This window comes from Phaseolus vulgaris, chromosome 9 (assembly GCF_051622355.1).
Source record: "Phaseolus vulgaris cultivar YP4 chromosome 9, ASM5162235v1, whole genome shotgun sequence".
NCBI classification, from domain to species: domain Eukaryota; kingdom Viridiplantae; phylum Streptophyta; class Magnoliopsida; order Fabales; family Fabaceae; genus Phaseolus; species Phaseolus vulgaris.
The window spans coordinates 14,307,031-14,329,708 of NC_143506.1; the positions used below are offsets into that span (position 1 = coordinate 14,307,031).

General features: G+C 32.6%; 2 protein-coding genes and 2 long non-coding RNA genes across 6 annotated transcripts; all 4 read left to right on the top strand.

Moving 5' to 3' along the window:
• Nucleotides 1–293: 293 nt before the first annotated feature.
• Nucleotides 294–6,887, top strand: LOC137821077 (Ubiquitin system component Cue protein). Of its 2 annotated transcripts, none has more exons than XM_068625492.2 (9): nt 294–819; nt 979–1,138; nt 1,226–1,287; nt 1,607–1,701; nt 2,335–2,448; nt 3,247–3,312; nt 4,263–4,360; nt 4,576–4,994; nt 5,265–6,887. In XM_068625492.2, exons 1-9 carry the CDS (start codon nt 480–482, stop codon nt 6,458–6,460), a joined length of 2,550 nt encoding a protein of 849 aa, XP_068481593.1. In that variant the 5' UTR covers nt 294–479; the 3' UTR covers nt 6,461–6,887. The 2 variants fall into 2 exon arrangements, with proteins under 2 accessions (XP_068481593.1, XP_068481594.1); XM_068625493.2 differs by having other exon boundaries at nt 326–819; nt 1,618–1,701.
• A 1,347-nt stretch (nt 6,888–8,234) lies between these two features.
• On the top strand, nt 8,235–9,535 carry LOC137821078 (F-box/kelch-repeat protein At5g43190). The gene has a single exon (XM_068625495.2). It carries the CDS (start codon nt 8,273–8,275, stop codon nt 9,410–9,412), a length of 1,140 nt encoding a protein of 379 aa, XP_068481596.2. The 5' UTR covers nt 8,235–8,272; the 3' UTR covers nt 9,413–9,535.
• A 4,774-nt stretch (nt 9,536–14,309) lies between these two features.
• LOC137821048 (uncharacterized) lies at nt 14,310–22,087 on the top strand. Of its 2 annotated transcripts, none has more exons than XR_016515753.1 (4): nt 14,310–14,356; nt 14,486–14,659; nt 19,796–19,858; nt 21,961–22,087. It is a non-coding gene; the product is annotated as an uncharacterized LOC137821048 (long non-coding RNA). The 2 variants fall into 2 exon arrangements; XR_016515752.1 differs by lacking the exon at nt 21,961–22,087 and adding an exon at nt 20,594–20,811.
• LOC137821047 (uncharacterized) lies at nt 17,830–18,436 on the top strand. Its single transcript, XR_016515754.1, has 2 exons — nt 17,830–18,093; nt 18,177–18,436. It is a non-coding gene; the product is annotated as an uncharacterized LOC137821047 (long non-coding RNA).
• Nucleotides 22,088–22,678: the final 591 nt, after the last annotated feature.

Sequence of the window (22,678 nt, forward strand, 5' to 3'; positions counted from 1 at the left end):
TTTTTTTAATCTTAATATCCAATAGGTTAAGCCAAAATTTTATTCTTATTTCTCAATTAAACATAGTTATCTCTCTTCACTTAAATATAAAATCCACCCTCTTGTATATTATACAAAAATATCCTTAATATAATCAAAACTTTAAATCAAAAGTAATTTAATTAACGTTTTTTACATAGTTCACCTCTATCAGTCACAAACGCAATTCCTTACAATGTAATATAATAATATATTATCAAAATTAGGAATTCCAAGATAATGAATAATACTTATGACTGTTGCAATTCCAAGAAAAAAAAGAAAACAGCACCTGATAATTACATATATTAGACTTAAACAAAACAAAACCCAGGTTCTGGACTGAACCCAACCCAACAGTGACTTCACCTTCTGTATTTGAAGCGGCGAGTTGAGTCTTACTCCAAAACTTCATCGCCATCCTTCTCTTACGTCTCTTCGTTCGATCCTTTTCGATTCAAATGTCGAATAGATCTGGTCAGGGTAGACAAGACAACAACAACAAGGGTTTCACCAAAACCCATTACCACAACAACTATGTCCCCAAAAATCCCAACCCAACCCTCTCAACCTCCCTCAGACAAACCCAACCGTCAATCCCCGCCACCACTAGCGGAGCCCCAAACAGAGCCCAGAATGGAAATTTTGTTAAATACTTACCACAAGACGAGGCCGTGGCGGCGGGTCTTGGCGCCGAAGATGGAGCCTTGGATCCCCTCGAATCTCAGAGAGTCGTGGATCTTTTGAACACACACTTGTCGCGCTTGCTCAAGTGCAAACCCAAGCAATTCTGGACACAAGGTACTTCACTCAATTATTCTTCATTCATTCTCAATCTAATCTTATCAAACCATGTAATACTGAGAGTATTCAACTTGCTATTGAATTGTGTAATGTGCTACGTTTAGAATTTTTGTGTGAAGTTCGTGTTGATGTTTTTAATTGTATTTGTATTTGCAGTGGCTGCTGACACCTCCTTACATGAGTTTTTGGACAGCTTCTTGCAATTCAGAAACAGGTGGTATGATTTCCCTCATCGCGGGGTGAAAGGGATTGTTGCAGGTGTTATTGTTGGGGAGCGCGATTTGAGTCGCCGCGTTTTCATGGTATTGTATCGCATGTAAGTTTCTCATGAGTTGGAGTGATGCTCTGTTTTGGACTCTGTTTTTTTTTATCTGTGATTTTTTGTAATGTGTGTGCATTGCAGTTCTTCGAATAAAGACCCCGGTGCTCGACCGGCCGATGCCCTCAGTTTGAGAGACCATGGAGGTGGGATCTCATTTGACCTTTTTTGGGTTGTGGACAATATTAACGTTTTTGTTTGAGTGACCACTACATGTTTTTTATTACTAATTCCTTTGTTAAGACAGCGCACATACATACTGTGTGCATTTGTAAGTCTTGGCCCAGGCAGAGATTGAACTCGCATTGGAACAATGATTTTGTGCTGTTTTAGAAATGTTATTTGTATACAAGAAATAGGAAGTGTTTGGAAAATTATTTCCATTGTGGATTCTTGTCGAGTAATTACCTCATATTTTGTCTTTTTGTATTGTGATTCACCGTTGTTCACTAATTTTGCCTGTAGTTCTTTTGCAGGAGAAAAAGTTGCTTGAATTGCCAAAGTTATTGGATATATGTGCCATATACTATCATGAAAATGAAGAACTGACAAGATCACTGGTAAGAATTTCTGTTTAATAGTATATTACCTGGTATAAGGATGAGCTTTGGCATAACGGTAAAGTTATGCCTTGGTGACCAGTTCATCATGGGCTCGAATAAGGAAATAGCTTCTTTGAATATGCAACCGAAAGGCTGTGTATAATTATACCTTCGTGAAGTGAGGAGCCTTAGGCACTGGGATACATGATTATATCTTTGATACTTCTTTTTTGGTTTATTTGCTCAAAATAATAGATGAAGTTCATTAAGATGTTTTCCCTTATTGCTTGTGAAATAGAATGCATGACAGTATTTGGTGTTCTCTCTTCCTCTCTCCTGAAGTAAACCAGTATGCTTTATTCCGTTGCTCTTTGTTTTATTTTACACTTTGTCTTTCTGAGTTTTTTGGTTTACCTGAGTTATACCTTCTCTGGAAGGGTCCTATTACATAATTTGTTAAGAAAAATATAGAAGGATATTAATCCGACATTTTAATTTTGTCTGCATTACACCCATACACATTTTATGTTCTTATTTGTAGCCATCTCAATCTAAGGGGCAGTTCTATGTAAAATTTGTTGTGGAATTGAAGGTCTTCCTTTTTGTGCATTTCACTTTCATTTCTTACTTTTCTCTTTTTGACTGTCTCAGGTCAGAAATGCCTTGAATGCTCAACCTTGGCTCCATAATAATCTGACTGCAGTAATATCCCATTTTCTAGGAATTGTCAGCACAATGCATGAACGTTGCAGCTCATCATTGGAGGTATTCTTGTAATTTGAAAGTGAAACTGAATATCCATAATGTTAATAGCTTTTTTTTCTGCTTTGAGTTTTTACTGTCTTTTAGTTGGCTATTAAAGTTTTTTTGTTGGTGAGAATATTAATTTTGTTTGCTCTTGTTATGAAAAGTATATGTTACGTATTGAATCATATTATTTGTTAAATTGATAAGTTTAATTTTGATGTCCAACAAACTGTTTTGTTTCATATTATTTATATTATGCGGAAGAGCTTCTTCATTGTTTTATTAGAATTTATACTTTCAACACAACAAAAGGATAATCTAGGCAGGCACATGCCTCCACACATTACCAAAGAAAAGGTGGGGAGAGGAAATGACTTTTAGCGGAGACATAATTAACAATAGTTTGTTGGATGATGTGTTGAGAAAACTGGTTTGTACCATGTGCATACATCACTGTTTCTGTATTATTTGGATGTATGCACAGAACATGCATATTTTGATCTTATAAATTTAAGTTATTAATTCATCATTTTTTGGTTAGAAGATATAGTATTTAAGCTTGACTCCTTCACTTTTCTTCTTGAGTTCCCTTTGAACATCCTTTAGACCAATAATGTGCCCGAAGACCTTCTTTCTCTTCCTTCCATAAGTTATTTGACTTATGTAGAATGCATTAACGGATAGAAATGTTTTTCAGAAAACTATTTATAAGTGACTGAATGTCTAAATCTTGATGGAAAGTTCATGTGCATAATTATGGTATAAAGGAGGAAATTACAATGAAAATTAAAGCTTTCGTTTGGGGATTATGTACAGGTTTTATTTTCTTCTGGAAATCTCGATCACCACAATGCTGCTTTTCTCCAAGCTGATCTGCTGGAGGTGAGTCACATTATTCTTTTTCCCTGAATTGTAGCCCAAATACCCAATATTCTTTTACAGGGTGATAAAACAGATATTCAAATTCTGTATCTATAAGTTTGTAATTTTCTACATCGAGATAACTGTTTGGCTTAGTCTCACTAAGAAAGTTGAGTGGATTTATGTTCCCCATTTTTAATGATCCATTTTTTGGAAAAGAGTCAAGAGGAAAAATACAACTATGGAAAGGCAGCATGAAAGTGCAACTGGATAGAGTTTGCAAAAAAGGTGGAGTCAAAACAGTTGAATATGTAGCATTTAAAACTGCGGTATGGGAATGACCAGCTCATGGTGCTCTTAAGCATTTGAGTTGAGCATCTAGATTCTGGAATACCTTTCTTTTCCTAGTTACTCCCCATTATATGTGAAGTTACCTGCTACTGCATCCAATCCCAGCAACCTTCTTGGGGATAATCCAGAAACTTTGAATTTATGGCATTGACCACAGCAACCACAGCAAATTAATTGTAAATAGTGTTTTCCCTATCCCACTAATAAAGCCTTATTTCTACAATGTCAGATATTTGATAGACAATAATTACTGTTTACTGCCATATTTCAAGGCTATTGAAGTAGAATTTTGCTGTGCCAAATGACATGCCAGGCAATTGTCTATTCTCCCTGACATAATTTCTTAAAAATATATAGCATTTAGATTGAGGGCGAGTGTTGGTGTAAATGATAAAGTTGCACCTTATTGACCCACTAGTCATGGGCTTCAACCCAGAAACAGTATCTCAGCACATCTAAAGGGAAAATTGAGTACAACTACTTCCCTCCATACCTTTGTGTAGTGAAGAGCCTCTGGCATTGGGTAGATTAGTTTTTAATGTAGCATTTAGTTTATCCACAATATATGTAGTTGTTCTAAATATGCAGCATAATGATGATGCCATCTGTTTTTGTTACAGGTGATGGACTTTATAAATGATGCAATTGTATCAATGGATTCTTTTGTTAGTTCATACGGACCAGCAGCTGTATTCTTTTCTTGTCCAGTTGAAATGAGGTATCCTTTACCTCTGAAACTTGAATTTTTAAGACTGAAGACAGAATGTGATAAATTTCCATGGGAAATGACTTATCAAACATTGCATCTGATGTATCATGCGTAAAATATTTGTGTTGGTTAATTTATCTAAATAGAATAAATTAATAATATTTGCCAATTTAAAAATTTTCTTCAAGACTTTGATTTTTTTCTGTTCTGTGTAATTTGTTTAGTTATGGGAATGAGGAACTGATGAGCCTCCTTGCGAGATTGCATGATTCACTAATTCCATCATTGCAAAAGGGATTCCGTATGCTTTTTTCTGACAAACATGATGCCACATCATCTAATATCTTGGTTAGTCTGAAGATGTTAAAAATAAGATTGGTAAAGTTTGGTTGGCAACTATTGCACTTGTGCTATCTAAGTGATGAAGTGTTCAGAGATAGCTTCCCTCTTCCAGCTGCCACTAAGATGTTTCCTGCCAATGTAGAGGACCCAGTCATCAGAGCAGATATTCTGGTTCAAACATTTCGAGATATCAATTCTGTATCAGCCCATTCTCGGGAAAGCCATCAGAAGGAAACATTTCTTCAAGATGTTGAAAGAAATTTCAATATACTGAGTAGGATTGATAGATTAAAGGATAGTGGTAATGATCATTTTTATAGTAGTAGTGTATAATCTCTTTCATATATTTGTGTAGCATAAATTGCTTGGCTTAGTATGGTTAATGGTAAAAAGCTTGATCTAGCAAATTTTTTAGTGGGCTAATCCATCTCTCCCCTATAAGATATAAAGTGGAACTAGATCTATCTGATCCTTCAAAATTATATTTTAAATCGTTTCATTTTTTCATTATGTTAGCAATGTAGCATATGCTTGGGCCTTTTCCTTTTCTAATTCAGTTACTATGATACAGGATGGATATTCATTGATGATGAACAGTTTCAATATCTATCGGGGATGATGAGTTCGGTGAAAGAGATTTATAAGGACCCATATTCTGCTACAGCCCCTGTGCCAAAACAATCATTACTGACGGATGAAGATGCTGCAATTGCAGAGTCAAACATCAGTCAAATTAGGGACCTGTTCCCTGATTACGGTAAAGGATATTTAGCTGCGTGTCTTGAGGTTTATGACCAGAATCCAGAAGAGGTTATTCAAAGAATTTTAGAGGGAACCCTTCATGAAGATCTGCAGAACCTGGACACCTCGCTAGAGACATTGCCACCGGCCAAGCCTACCACCGTGGGGAATGATAAAGGAAAAGGTAAATTAATTGATTCTACGTCAGCATCCTCAAATCCAGAAGTTGTCAGGGGGAAGCAACAGACGGAGGGGTCATTGATGTCATCCACTGCTTCACTAGGAAAATTTATAAGGAAATCTAAAGCTGACTTGCCTGATGTCAGTATTCTGGATAAAAAGGACGAGAAAGATACCTCAAAAACTGCTGCTATGATTTTACAATATGAATATGAAGATGAATATGACGACTCTTTTGATGACTTGGGTTTAAGTGTAGCGGACTCTGGATTAGAAGAAAATGAGACACTTGGTGCCCAAATAAATTCAAAATCAGGGAAATCGTGGGCAACAGAGAGTGGAAACTCGGTAAAAGATGTCCCTGATTCAAAATGGGGCTCTAGGAAAAAACCACAGTACTATGTCAAAGATGGTAAGAATTACAGCTACAAAGTGGCTGGTGCAGTAGCAGTTGCAAATTCTGATGAAGCTTCACTAGTAACGCAAGCTCAGAAAGAGTTAATACATGGCCTTGGACGAGGCGGAAACCTTCCTCTTGGTGCAGTAAAGAAGTTGACAGATTCCAACAAGGAGGATGATAACCAATTCCAGGTTTCTGAAACGGAAGGCAGTGGGGTTCCGGGCAAATCTTTTGGTAGGGGTAGGAAGGAAGGTGGTGGAAGACAGATTGCTGCATCTCATCAGCAGCCTGTGCAACAATCTGATGATTCTGAGGTGGATGGGAATAACCAAATGGGTAGAGGAAGAGGTAGAGGGAGAGGGAGGGGCAGAGGAGGAGGAAGAAACAATCACCACCAGAAGGACCGATCCATGAAGAAGCACTTCTCTGGAGTGAGCGGTTTTTAAGCGCATAAGTTACTCATTTCATATTTCTTACTTGCCAAGATACCATATTCATGCATCTGCTCGGTAACCAACCATTTGGCTTTTGTCTACATGCGAAACCTTTTATGTCGCAGGGTTAAAGTTCAATGAGATGCATAGATTGTTCTACACGATTCATACATAGTGTGGCATTATCGAATGTGCAGTCGGCAATCTTGATGCCAACTTCCTCTACATACAACAGTATAATGTCTGTAAAGTTTAATTTAACCTCACCCGGAATTGAATTTTGTTTAGAAGAAAGATTCGGGTGTATTTTAGCCAATATTTCCTTATACAGTTACGCATAACTCCCAACACAATAATTGTGTAATGGTGTTCATCTGTTGTTAATTTACATTCGAACGATGAGCAATTAATTCTTCTACGTATTCCTCCTTTTAGTGAACTTGTACCGAGTCCGGATTAAGGTGCAATCCAAGGATTTGCAATTTATCTTTGATGTTCTTTTCATTTAGAAGGTAACAATCATATAATTTCCTTTAGCCAATTTACGATCTATGATTTTTGTAAACGTAAATTATATGTTAGTTTTCCCTAATTGATGTCATTAATATTATATTAAACATATTTAAAAGAATTGAAAGCTGTGTAGCACAAACTTTGATATGGACACAATACGACACGGATACAGAAATACAAAATGTATGACACAGGAACACAAGATTTATATACACAAATATGTCAAGATGTAAATTAACTAAAGGAAATTGGCACAATAAAGAAATTAAATTTATAATCATGATAAAAATTTAAACAAGAAGTTTGAGTTTTTAGAAAATTAATATATTTCTCCTTTTTAAAATTATGTTAAAACTATATTAAACTGGTTAGAAATTCAACAAATATTTTTTGAATTGGACACTTTATTGTCTTATCCTACGAGTGTCGGTATCCAATATGTCTGACATACATCATTTAAGAGAGTGTCGAGTCTTCCGGTAAAATTTGTGTTAATTTCATTTGGAATATAATTTTTTAAAATATAATTTTATTTTAACAAGCAAAATTACTCCATTAACTTAAAATAGCTATAGTTTTCTCATCATCCAAAAACTAGTCCCAACTAATTAGATTCGCATAATTGCATGTTTAAATGCGCAAAACCACTTGTCCAACATGATCGAGTTTTTGCATCAAGGGAAAGGAGGAAAACACGAGTCCATACACTTAATTGCTTGTCTCTCTGTTTTTATCTTTGATTTTTTTTTTTCTTTGTAACAACAGTAATTGTAATATTTGACTCTTCAATAAAATATCCAACTATTCTTACAAATTTCAATCATTGAAATCAATTGCAAAACTTCATTTTAGTCAAAAGCATAATAATAATTAAAACTTCTTGTTTCTCTCCAAACAAATGTATTTTATGAAATCAAGCCTTGATTTTCCCTAAAAGCTTAATATAAGTTGCAATCTAAGCCATACTTGTAGACTTCTTACATATCGTTATTGCATATCAACACTTCAGTGATCCCCCATAATTATTTCCTACTTTAGATAACTTAAAATGTCTTCAGCTGTGTCATAAGCAAGCTACAATTGTCAACATTACAGTTCTATTCCAATCAAAAATGTTTTTTTAAAATAAATTGTTAGACTGTAATCAAAATTTAATATACACTCTGATGACAAATACCATGGAGACTAAAATTCCAATTAAAATTAAAAAAAACAAAGATGGTCGTACCTGAAGCTTTTGTTTTTGTTTTAGTCAACTCCTTCTTCTCTTTATTACAGCAGACACCACATTCATTCGGAAACTCCGATGAAATGAAGGACATAACAACCTTCACCTCGACAACAACAATGGACCCCAGAGTCTGGAGCAAACTACCTCCTGATGTTGTGGAACACATACTTCTGTTACTCCCTCTCAAGACTCTCTTGAACCTCAGACCCACTTGCAAGGCCTTCTCCTCTCTTCTCTTCTCTCCTTCCTTTGTCTCCAAACACTCTTCTTCATCATCATCATCATCATCATCATCTTCTTCTTCTTCTTCTTCTTCCTCACCCTTCTCTTCCTTTCTCTTACTCTCACACCCTCAGTGCCCTCTCTACTTCCGTCTCTACGATTCCAACCTTTCCTCTTGGCTAACCATCTCTCCCTCTCTCCCTTTCTCATCTTCCTTCTCTCTTGTATCCTCCTCCGGTGGCCTCTTTTGTCTCTTCAACCCCTCTTCCTCTTCCTTTCTCGTATGCAACCTCTTTGCAAAGACCTCAAGAAGGATCGAATCCCCAACTCACTCTCTTCACTTCACCCACCTAGCTCTTGTCACCACCCCTCTTAGCTACAACTTAGTGCTTCTTTCTTCAAAGTCAACCTCCAACACTGCCTTTGTCTACAACTCCAACCACCTCTCGTGGAAGCGCTTCGAGGGGTTCGATGCTATCCTCAGCGACAGTTGTCACCAGCAGGGCACTTTCTTCCACGGGGGACTGTACTTCACCACCCCGGAGCCGTTCTCCGTGGTGCGTTTGGATTTGGAGAGTGGGAAGTGGGAGAGGCACGTGGCTGAGTTGCCCCAGCAACTGACTTTCGTGAGGCTGGTCAGTGATGACGATGGAGAGGGAAAATTGTATTTGGTCGGTGGGGTTGGAGCCGATGGAATCTCCAGAAGTATCAAGTTGTGGGAATTAACGGGTGAAGGGGTTTGGGTGGAAATGGCGGCGCTGCCTGAGATTATGTGCAGAAAATTTGTGTCGGTTTGTTACCATAACTATGAACATGTTTATTGCTTCTGGCATGAGGGTATGATCTGCGTTTGCTGCTACATGTGGCCAGAGATATTGTACTACAGTGTTTCCAGGAGAAGTTGGGATTGGCTTCCAAGGTGTCCTTATTTGCCTCTGAAGTCTACCTGTGGTTTCAAGTGGTTTTCTTTTCTTCCAAAGCTCTATGCTTCCGTCTGAGTTACCTTGTTTAGTTACATGAGTACCATAGTTCTTCGATTCGATGCTTCTTTATTTGTATTCTCATGAACTCATCTCTTGTTGTGGATGTTGGATAATAATGATGAGAGTTTTCTGTGATAACTTTGGGAATTCAAACTATCTGATTTTGCTGATTTCATCTGCTTTACTGCAAGCAATATTACAAACAGTTCAAATGCATGGTAGTGTGAAATATCTTTTCTTCATACTGTTGATCACTAATTTTCTTTTCTTAGTCACTTATGTTTGAAAACTTTCTTTTCAATCAATTAACTCAACTCATTTTACTCAAACAAAGCGATCATATGCAAGTATTCATCATGCTTTTTTCTTTTGTTTTTAATTAATAGAAGAATTTTTTTAAAAGCTTTCTTGGTCTATTTCTTTATCTGATGCCTTCTTTTTTCATATTTTTAAAGTTATCTATTATTTTAAATCACTCGAATAACTTTTTAATTCCTCCAACAATTTTTAAAATTTTTATTTGCGGAATAGACTCCACAATGAACCTTTTATCCTTTTATTTAATCTAAAATATGTAGAAAATGTCAACGGATACACTAAGGACTTTGACATTTATTATTATTATTATTATTACTGTTTTATATAAATACACAGTTGTAGGACCATACAACTTTTAAGAGAAAGGTTTAAGTAATAACCACGCCATGCTTGACTCAAATTTATGAAACAATTTTTCTATACATGTTCTTATCAAACATCAAGACTTTAAGCACCATCTCGGATCTGCTGTCATAAAACTAACAACACTTTTCTTTTTCAAATAAATTAAATTAAACACCTATTAATTAAATTTTTCGTCAAGAAAAATAGCTAAAAAACATAGTGGGTGAAAACTGTGAAAAGAAACATATAGTGAATGAAAATAAATTAGAAATAAAGTAAACATAAAAGATTTTAATGTAAGAGAAATAAAAAAATAAAAATTGTAAAAAACTAATTATAAGTTAAATAATCCATTAAAAAAACTAAAAATTTATTCCTTATTATTTTATAATTAATTGATTAAGAATTATAAAATAACGAAATTATATATGAAAATCAATAATAAATGAATAAGTCTTTTTACTCAATTTCTTGCATGCCTATAGTAAAGAAATTAAAACTATAAACCTTTTTTTATTGAACGAGATAAGACTCTTTAAAAATATGTATCTTTCTTCTTGTTGTATACCAGTTTATGTTTTTTTATTTACTTTTGTCATTTTTCTACAAAATTTTAACCTTAATAAGAAGATTTGATTTTTTTAGTAATTTTTTTTTAAAATATAATAAAGGTTAAAATTCAAAGTTATAATGAGTATACAAATTAGAATATTAACAGCTTACTATTTGTTTTCAAAACTTACTTTTTAAAAAAAAAAATATTTCCATTATTTTTACCTTTTATTTACTTTTCTTAAAAAAAAATATTCTCTTTCTTTTTTTATTAGATGTTGTCACTGAAATGATGATGGAGTGTAATCATTTCTGACGTACTAAAATTTCTGATAGAGTAAATTTATCTGCCCTATAAAAAATTTAATTTTTGTTGTGAATGTAGATATCTCACAAGTTTTGTTATATGAGAAGATGACTTTTTATAAAAAGTAACCTTAGATTTTTAATGTTTTTAAGGTGATTGGTGTTCTTAGTAGTTTTACATCTTTTAATATCTTAGGACATCTCTATCACTTGACAAGGGAAACGAATAAGTTAAATTTATTTCTACTTAGTTTTAAATTGAAATGTATACTTAACTAAAGTTGGGATTTGATGGCTTTATGGTGTATTTATATGTCACAATTAATGTTAAACTCATTTGGAGGCTTAAAGTAGTCATTTTGACATAAAATTTGTTCTTGACAAAATGCATAGTTAGTTTCATTATGTGTGTTTGATGCTGTATCTGGTTAGAACAAGTAATTAATGAGTAAAATGTGTTTAATAGAATTTTGTATAATTAAAATACTATAGATTGATTTCATAATGAAGCTACAATGAAGTTATGAAACATGTTATATGTAGAATTGGTCAATTTGGTGGTTGGGTACATTTTATAGTTTATGATAATTTTAGTTATAGAGAAGCAAGAAATTTACGTGTTTCAATTGGATTGTTTTAAATTTACAGATTATTTGATATAAGTTTTCTGGTTGAACATGTTAAAAAATATTTGTGATGTAATATGCTAAAAGAAATATTTTTCTTTTCATTTGACCACTTCAAACAAATTTTTGAAAAAAAATTGTGTTTAAATTTTACGGTGTAAAAAAATTAACGGGTCAATGTTGTTACGGATAAGACTAAGACTAATCTTTCTCTAGTGGACAGTAAAATATCTATAACAAGACAAAAAAAAAAAAAAAAATTCTTCTAACTTGTACCATGTTATTTTTTTAATTATGGCTAGCATTTTTAAAATACCACTTTACTTAAAAAATGGATCGATCAGGTAGGAGGGACTATACTTCTTGTTATATAAAAGAATAGATACACAAATGCAAATTATGTTTTTGAGATTAATCATTATATAAGTTTATTTTTAATTATGGACTTTCTTAAAAATAGTTTAAATAAATAATTTAAATATACAAATTAAGGGAGGATAATACTAGAGGATGAAAGAAAACTAAATTATATATTTATTATAATTTATAGTAGAAGAATAAGTACTTCTTCTAGTAATATTAGTGCAAAAAATGTATATGATATCTATATTTCAGTTCAGATAAATCTGTCCTTTAACAAAATAAGGTTACAATTTTGTGAATTAAGACAAAAAAAAATATAATTATTATAACAACGTTGCCTATTTAAAAATGAAAAATATAAATGACAATTGTATTAAAAAACTGTAGTCTATCCTCTAGACAACAATTTACGTAGTTTATATGTTTACTTATTTGTAATTTGTAATATTTTTTTTCGTGTTATCTTCTTTGTTGTTGTAATTTTTCTTTATTGCTGCTTTTTTCTTTGTTGTTGTTTAGGAAGCTCAGACATTTCTCTTAAATAGTGTGTTGGTGTCGGATACTCGTATAACATTTGTAGAACACGTATCCGTGAAATGTCAAATTCAAACAATATTTGTTGGATTTCTGACAATTATAGTACGGTTTTAACATAATTTTTTTTTAAAAAAAAATACATTAATTGTATAAATTTTTATTAAGATTATAAAAGTAAGAAATAAATCTTTTTGAACCAGTCATGAAAAATATTTTTCTGTTCCAAAAACAAATTTAAAACATACTTATGCACATAAATTTTTATTTTTAATTTATATAATATATATATTCGTATCCTCGCATCATATATTTTAAATATTATACGTATCTATGTTCCGTTTATGTATGCTATATAATAAGTTGCTGCTTTCTCCTCTCTACGCTTTTAGTACTTATCTTCGCTTGTTGTGTTGTTTTCGTTTTTTATACTTTATATGATTTGTTCATTCCATTTTCAGTGATATAACGAGTTGGTCCTATTTCAAAGGTCTCTCCTCACCTTCGCATACCTGGGCCACCTTGGAAGCTCACCTACAAATCCTCCGCGTGCACCTCCCTTACTAGCTTAGTAGTTTTATTATTAGTTGTAATTGTAAAATTATAATTTATTAATTAGTCAGATTATTATTTGAATTTTTAGTTATATTATTAATTAGATTATTAGTTAACTTATTATTTAAATTATTAGTTAAGTTATTAATTTAATTGTAATATTATAATTATTTAATTAGTTAGATTATTATTTAAATTATTAAGTAGATTATTAGTTAAGTTATTATTTAAATTTAGTTTAATTGTAAAATTATAATTGATTAATTATTTAGTGTTCTTGCCAACAATTATGGGTTGGATCCATGAGTGGTTTTCAGATCGATCTTTCAATAATGCAACTTTGAGATGCTTGAAAAAGAGTTTCACATGTTGACAAGATTCAAACGATCAAGTGTGTATTGTGTATTGTCTGGAATAGTGCTTACCTTTGTCTGAGATCTCAAAGTCTTTTAATAACACTCGTTGATCCTTCTTTACGAATTGGTAACAACATCATAAATTATCAGTATATTCTCCTTTATTTTAGGGGTGATGATACACATAATATCATCTTTGGTTTTTTCCACCGAACTCGTGTCAAAAGATAATATAATTAATTGATTCAGTTGTATCAAATATTTAGGTTATTTTTTCTTTTAGTGCATGATGTTTAACACGCGCTACCTGTCAAACCCAACCTCTTTCAAACCCAACCTCTTTGGTCTTATTGAGTTTGTCTTCATTTAGACCGAAGATATATAGAGTGCACAATCTCTATTAGGCCCGAGCTTATTCGATAGAAGAGTCATACTTTACATGATTGGATCCTGACCCGATCATGGCTGACCCGTACAATTAGGTTATTATTTAAATTATTAGTTAGATTATTAGTTAGGTTATTATTTAAATTATTAGTTATGTTATTAGTTGTAATTTTAAAATTAGAATTGGTTAATTAGTTAGATTATTATTTGAATTATTAGTTAGATTATTAATTAGATTATTAGTTAAGTTATTATGTAAACATAGATTACGAGTTTAATTGTACAATTAGAATTATTAATTAGTTATATTATTATTTAAATTATTAGTTAAGTTATTATTTAAATTATTAGTTAGATTATTATTGATATTATTATTTAGAGCATTAGTTAGATCATTATTTAAATTATTAATTATATTATTAATTACATTATTAGTTAGATTATTATATAAAGTATAGTTAAATTATTATTCAAGTTGTTAGATAGATTAGTCCAATTTTCCATCCATGCGTAATCTCAGCCGTCAATCTTGATATTCCTTTTCTATATATACCCAAGATCTTTGTAGAGTATGGTGATTGAGTTTCCGTTAACTGAGTTTTGTTGGTATTGTTTCGGTGGGTGATTGAGTTTTGTTGAAATTGCTATGTTATTGATTTTTTTTAAGTATTGTTTCGGGCACACACTTCTTGATCAAGTCTAAGGTTTGTCGAATTATTTGATGTTTGCGATCCATCTTTTGTCAGATTGAAGAACGCAAAACCTATTAGTAAGTTCATTTACGCTCTGATTGGATTGAAGAACGCAATAAGTATATTCATTTACTCTTCTGTTGGATTCTTCTGTTGGATTGAAGAACGCAAGAATGATTAGTAAATTCATTTACACCAATTCCGAATGTGATTCTTTATGTGATGAAGGTGAGTTTTGAATCTTTTAATCAAATTCCTTTATCCCTTTTCTGCTGGTGGCTGGGTCTTGAGATTTGTTTTGTCCATGGATGAAATGAAAAACATAATAGTTTGGAAAGGCCAATTGATCCAAGTCTTCTTATAGTCTTTATCTGCATCTTCATCTTCGTAACGTTTCTAAACTTCTTCCTTTTATTATGAGCTTAGTTCGTTTTCTTGAATTTTTGCCTGCACAGGATAGTTCATTTTCTTGAATTTTTGGCTGTAGGACATGATGTGAAGTATTATGTTTTTGGCTGCAGGATAGCTCTATTTACTTCTTTTGGGTTGGGGTCTCACGATTTGTGATAGTATATGGAAGCAGTACTGTATCTTATTGTTAACAATATTTCTTAATCTTAGTCCTTGCTGATTTTGCTCTTTATTATTTAATGTTTTTGGATTTACCTAACTGTGAACTTGTTTCTCTACAATAGTATTTCAAAGTGTTTTTTGTAATCTTCGTGCCCTTGGTTTTAAATATGTGGCTTCCCTTGATTTTTGGATTTATGAATTTACCTTATTGTTTCTTTACTTTGTCATGTCATCTTTTTTAGAAGATTAGTTTTCTCAAATCACCATGTATCTTCTTGAGCTTTTACATGAGCATCAGGTTTTGGAAACAGTGGATGGAGATAGAGTTAAACTTTAGGTTTTATTATCTTTGCATTCATTATGCTGATAAAAAAAATCTTTGCATTCATTATTTTCTTTGTTATTGGACTTACTCTGTAGTTTTATTATGTTTCCATCCACTATTTTTCTTATGTGCTCGATTTGGAATGTCTACAATCTCTTTTATTGGTTGGATAGTTGTAAGGTACCTGTATTTGTCATTGTCTAAGCAAGAGCTATAAACCTCTCTTCATGAGAGGCATTATAAACCTCTATGTCAGCGATTTTATTTCCTCTTTCTATTCCACACTCAGACATTTCTCTCAGCAATGAAGTCATTTAATCACAGCCTTTCGTTTCGTTTCCTTTCATTTCCTTTGTTGTCAAAACAACCTTTGGGTCTTTCTTGCTTCTTGACTATGGTATTTAGTTTCACTATGTTCTCAGGACGTGTTATTTGGAAGTGATGTGGTTATTTATTCGAGGATCGAGTTCCATTCCTTTAGACTTGCATTTGTTTGTGTTCATTGCTATCAAACAACTTTCTTCTTTTTTAAGTTTATAGGGCCTATTTTTTTGAATGAAACCCCACTAAATGTTATTTATTTGTTTTTCTTTCTTTTTCATCATTTCCTACTTATTTGTGTTTCTCATAGGCTTGGGATGCGTTTTGGGTTTATAAGAGTATTAGAGGCACTTGAATTTGGGTGGATTTGTCTTTTACTATGTGGTTGGTTGTTGAAGCAGTGGCTGTTTTGGGAATTTTGGTGATCTTGTACTCCTTACTGAAACGAGACCTCATCTTATTGAGTGCTATATTTCTCAATTTTGAGACTCATTTTATTGATTGCTATATTTCTCAATTTTAATCCCTTGTTGATCTTGTATTTTGGGACAGCTAACATCTTTGCACACTGAAGATTAATTTACTCAATGATCGAGAAACAAATTGTATGTATTTTATATTTAGTGTGCAGTATAGTGCTAGAACTGTGTGTGAACAGCTCATGTAACGTACATGATCTGGTGATGTATCTCTGATTTTGGGATCTGTATTTTTTTCTATTCAATTTATATTGAGTGTTTAGCGGTTTTCATGATACGGTAGTTTTTTCTATATGATAAGTACATCCAGTTTTAATTGGATATGATGACAGAGATCTATCATATGTAACTGTTTATCTGCTTGTGTTAGTTCCTTTTCAGCAGGATCCCAGTTGATGATTAAAAAACATAAAGTTCTTGTTTGATTATTGAAATCTATCCAATTTATCTGTTAGATCTGTGATTATGTTGATTCCTTTCTAGCACATTAAAGGTTAATAATAATACAATGCTCAGTGAAGATGTCTTCCTTTTATTTGAAACACTTGCCAGGGGATCTGTGAAGCTTTAGGTTTTGGTACCCTTACATTTCTTATATCTTTATTTGTGACTGACTAAACTTCTTGAGAATGAGAAACAACAGTATTAAATATTAAACAACAGTATTAAATTAAAAAGGTTTTTCTTACTACAATTAGTTCTTTCTTCACCACTCCGATAACTAATTAAATATTTACTTTCATTAGAATGTAGATTATGTGAATGATATATTTTAATGTTGGCTCATAAAATATTTTTATAGTAATCATTAAACAAATGTTTGGTATACACTCATATTTATCATACTTCCTTCAAGTAGATCTTTAATAATTTTTTTTATCTGAATGGGTTACTGGAATTATTAATTTTTTTAAAAAAATAGAATGATTTTTCTTTTGTGATTTTTAATAGAAGCTTACATCAGTTATTAGGGGTCACTGATATGTTTTTTCACCCTATATTGTCTGGAAATCTTTTCTATGTTTTCTAATTTGAACCAAAGGATTCCTAAATCTTTTCCTGAAAAACATTATTTTATGTGCTTTCTTTATTTATTTAACCAGTCATGATAAAAAGCAAGCAAAGAGTGTAGTGAGCCTGTTTTAACTTTACAGTCATGCAATGTTTATTAGTAGGTTCACATTCATAAATACTTTGATTTCAGGAATTCACAAAATTCAATTACAATTCCTATTTCAGTAAGATTTTTTTGGTCAATAAGTTTTTTAACATCTTTTGTCTTTTAGAAATTTTTTAAACCATTTTATACATACACTTTATTAAATATATAGTCCTACAGTGACACTAGTCCTGCTAAATTAAAGAAAATTCTATTTTTGTGTGGAGGGTAATCCTTATTCTTAACTTCTTTTAAAAGGACGAATGTAAATTGCTGATATATGACTTGTATGCTTTCACAATTGATCTTTGTTTGGAACGAAATTATGAAACAACTTACCTTAACCTGCAATTAATTTATATTTGTTGTGTAACTATTCACTCCATATCCTTCTTGAAGATATCTCTTTACTAAAAATAGTATAGTTGATATAGAGTTAATTCATAGTAAAGGTTAACCTTGATCTCTTTCACCATATCAATTTCAACATGCATCCTACCATTTAAATTTTCCAATTTTATTCTGAAATTGGTAGGATAGTGGCCTACCATGGTGGTGACGGGTGACGAAGAATTAGGGTTAGATTCCGGAAAGGGAGCCTGAGAAACGGTACCACATCCAAGAAAAGCAGCAGACACGCAAATTGTCCAATCATGATATGGGGAGGTAGTGACAATAAATAACAATATCGGTTTCATTGAGTTTGGTAATTAGAATTAGTACAATCTAACACCCTTAACGAGGATCGATATGAGGGCAAGTCTGGTGCTAGGAGCCACAGTAATTCCTGCTTCAATAGCGTATAGTTAAGTTTTTGTAGTTAAAAATCTCATAGTTGGACCTTATGTATTTTTTTAAATGTTTGAACAGTTGGTTTTGTCATTGCAGGGAGGAGATGGATGGGTGGTTCTAGGTTTGGGAAACATGGATCAGGACCCTGTGGAAATTTAGGTTTTATTCTTTGCATTTATTATTTTCTTTGCTGCTATTATTCAGGGATAAACTTGTGGACTGAGAATACTTACCTCTTCATGAGAGGCACTATAAACCTGTGTCAACGATTTTATTTTCTCTTTTTATTCCACACTCAGATATTTTTCTCAGCAACGGAGTCATTTAATAACAGTGTTTCGTTTCGTTTCCTTTCATTTCCTTTGTTGTCAAAACAACCTTTGTGTCTTTCTTACTTCTCGGCTATGGTATTTAGTTTCACTACGTTCTCAGGATGTTTTATTTGGAAGTGATGTGGTTATTTATTTGTGGATTGAGTTCCATTCCTTTAGACTTGCATTTGTTTGTGTTCATTGCTATCAAACAACTTTCTTCTTTTTAAGTTTATAGAGCCCTTTATTTTTTAATGAAACCCACTAAATGTTATTTATTTATTTTTCTTTCTTTTTCATCATTTCCTACTTATTTGTGTTTCTAATAGGCTTGGGATGCGTTTTGGGTTTATAAGAGTATTAGAGGCACTTGAATTTGGGGAGGATTTGTCTTTTACTATGTGGTTGGTTGTTGAATCAGTGGCTGTTTTGGGAATTTTGGTGATCTTGTACTCTTTACTGATACGAGACCTCATCTTATTGATTGCTATATTTCTCAATTTTGAGACCTCATTTTATTGATTGCTATATTTCTCAATTTTAATCCCATACTGGTCTTGGATTTTGGGACAGCTAATATCTTTGCACACTGAAGATTAATTTACTCGATGATCGAGAAACAAATTGTATGTATTTTATATTTATTGTGCAGTATAGAGTTAGAACTGTGTGGGACAGCTCATGTAACGAACATGATCTGGTGATGTATCTCTGATTTTGGGATCTGTATTTTTTTCTATTAAATTTATAGTTTAGCAGTTTTCAAGATACGGTAGTTTTTATATGATAAGTACATCCAGTTTTAATTGGATACCCTTTATTAGCAACAGTCCTTTTGGAATAGGATTTGTTTCGGCATAAATCTGAAAGTTCAACTTGAAACAGCAGCTCATGATAGTGTTTTCTCTCTCAACAAAACACTAACCCGACGCTTCATGTGCAAGGAATTTGAAGCGGCTAGGTGAGGCACTCAAGGGATGTGTCTCGCCGGTCACGTGACCTGTTATGTAAAATGACTCTCGGCAACAGATATCTCAGCCCTTGCATCATCAATGAAGACCGTAGCAAAATGTGATACTTATGTGAATTGCAAAATTCCGTGAGCCAGCAAAATGCGGATTTGCTTAGCACTACCATCTGCATGAAGTTGAAAATTAAACAAGAACTGCTCAAGATAACCTAATTTCTTATGTGTTGAGCCGGAGTTAATCACCATACATTAATATTTGATTGTGATTTGTTTGTCTGCAGCAGGGTTTTGTTTAGTTGTGTGATGACCTGTGTCTTATCGAGCCTTTTATGAGCAACTAAGTCTCCACTGGTTTTTGAATTCCTTAAGTTTAAATATAGTTCTTAAATTTTTTATGTCTAGGTGTTGATTCGTTTGTGTTCTTTCCTTTTTAGCATGTAAGACTGGTTGAGGATTAAAATCGCAAGTGTACACGAAAGACATGCAACAGATGTGAGGTAAGATATCTAAATACCTGAAGGAGATCCTTGATACTTTAGACTGCGTTTTATGTCTAGTTTCTTTCTTACTTCTCAGCTATCGTATTTAGTCTTGGGTTGTGTTATTTGGAAGTGACGTGGTTATTCATTCGAGGATTGATTCCATTCCCTTCTACTTGCATTTGTTTGTGTTCATTGCTATCAAACAACTTTCTTACTTTTCCTACTTATTTGTGTTTCTCATAGGCTTGGGATGCGTTCTGGGTTTATAAGAGTATTAGAGGCACTTGAATTTGGGGAGAATTTGACTTTTACTGTGGTTGGTTGTAAAAGCAGTGGCTGTCTTGTGAATTTTGGATATGATCTTATACTCTTTACTGGTCTGATCATCTTATTGATTGCTATATTTCTCAATTTTAATCCCTTAATGATCTTCTTCAATCTGAGAAGCTTGTTAATTTGGTCTTATAATATAATTTTTCTGGACTTGATCACCAAACATAAAGGTTGCATTGCCAACCTGTTTCTCTCCATCAGTACTTGGAATTGTTTCTTGTAACACCGTTTTGTAATCTCTTAAGATAGATATTAGTTTTCTTGATTTAATTCTCCAAGCTTTCTCTTGTCCTCTACAGGGAGATAATGGATGTGTGTCATATGTTTGGGAAACATGGAAATCCTGAAACTTTAGATTTTTTTTATCTTTTGCATTCATTATTTTTTTTTCTAATTATTCTTTGGATAATCTTGCAGAGTGGGATTTCATGCCTAATTGTAACAGGCAAAAGAGTTTAAGCAGGATTCCGGTTGAGGATTAAAAAACATAAATTTGAATATAGTTCTTGTTTGATTAATGAAATCTATCAAATCTAGCTGTTTGATCTGTGATTATGTTGATTCCTTTCCAGCACATTAAAGGTTAATAATAATACAATGGTCAGTGAAGATGTCTCCCTTTTATTTGAAACTTTGTACATTGAGCATATTTTTCGAGACTGATATGTGAGGTAGGATGTTGAAACAGTAGCCAGGGATCTGTGAAGCTTTAGGTTTTGTTACCCTAATATTTGTTATGTCTTTATTTGTGAATGACTAAACTTCTTGTTTGGATTCTAAGTTTTGGTTTGTTTCACTGCTAACCCTGTAGTGTGACTGGCAACAGGTTTATAAAATGTTAACTTCTCTTAAATCATTTCTTTCAGCTTTTGGGTCATGTTTTTTTTTAAATTCTTAGTGATTTGAATTTCTAACAACTTATATGAAGTACTGGATCAATAGTGAAAAAAAAGATACGGAAAAATATCGTGGCCATTAATAGTTTGTGTTTGTTGTCCTGTTTCTCTGTTGTCAGTGAACTCTGCTTCTTTCTCTATTGCCCCATATGCATCTTTTTCCGCATTTTTACTCTTTTCTTATTAAAACTTGTACTTTTCTGAGTAATTTAGGCTTCTCATAGCTTTTGAGTCCTGGATTCATCGTGAAATTTGACCTACATGGTGGGTGCAATTGAAATTATTGAAAAGAGAGAATTGTTGATCTTTAGTTTTATAGTACTGAATTAGTTTTGGATTTGCTTAGGTGGAGCAAATTTGAAAGGTCATTTGCTTAGGTATTACTTCATTTACTAAATTATCAAGAGCATCAATTGAAATTATTGAAAAGAGAGAATTGTTGATCTTTAGTTTTATAGTACTGAATTAGTTTTGGATTTGCTTAGGTGTTGCAAATTTGAAAGGTCATTTGCATAGGTATTACTTCATTTACTAAATTATCAAGAGCATTGGACAATTTGATTTTGTATTGCATTCTATTGTTTTTAGTAGTTGTGGGTTACATTCTGAATATGACTCACCCGCATCCTTTATCTGATAGTATCTCTCATATCTTCCAATATGGGAATGATCTCCAACATGAGAGTTGTATTTAGTTCTATCTCCAATATGAGAATGAGGAAATGAAAAACAACAGTATATGAGAGCTTTATTTAGTTATATATTCAATATGAGAATGAGAACCAACAGTGTTTGGAATGTTTTTGTTCTATTTAGTTCTATCTCCAATATGAGAATGACAAACAACAGTATTTGGAATGACCCTGATGATTTGATTATCTGTTGCAGTGAAGACTTACTATGACTGTCTGTTACCCCCAGTTACGGTAGATTATTGGACTTAATGTGATGTTTTAGGTTTTATTCCATTTCCATTCACTATTTTTCTTATGTCATATATTTGGAATGGTTGTAGTCTTTCTTATTGGTTGAATAGTAGGAAGGCACATCTGAGAGTTGTGTGTGTCTAAGCAAGAGCGATAGTTGATCACCGAACAATATGATCATTGAAGTTAAGTTACCTTTATAGAAGTTTTTTTTGTATGATATACAAGTACATCCAATTTTAATTGGATATCCTTTGTTAACAACAATCCTTTTGGAATAGGATTTGTTTGAGCGCTAGTTTCGACATGAATGTGAAAGTTCAACTTGAAACGGCAGCTCATGACAACTTAATTTCTTAGGTTCCAGCTCTTATTAGCTCTCATTCGGAGTATGTACAAGTTTGGAAAAATAAAAAAAATGCTCGTTTTAGTCTAGTTATCTTTTTCCCTTAATTGTTGTTTTGATCGGTGTTTGTCAAATGTTTTTGAATAATATACTTGTATTTTTTATTGCTATATTTATTTTTGCATTGAATTACATAGATGTTTTGTAAATATGATAATTGATTATAACAAAATCGTAGTGGTTCTTATAAAATTATTCATGATTGATGTATTGCCTTTAATACTGATTGTTGTTGGAAAACTAATCTAGAAATTCTTTCTTGGCAGATGATTCT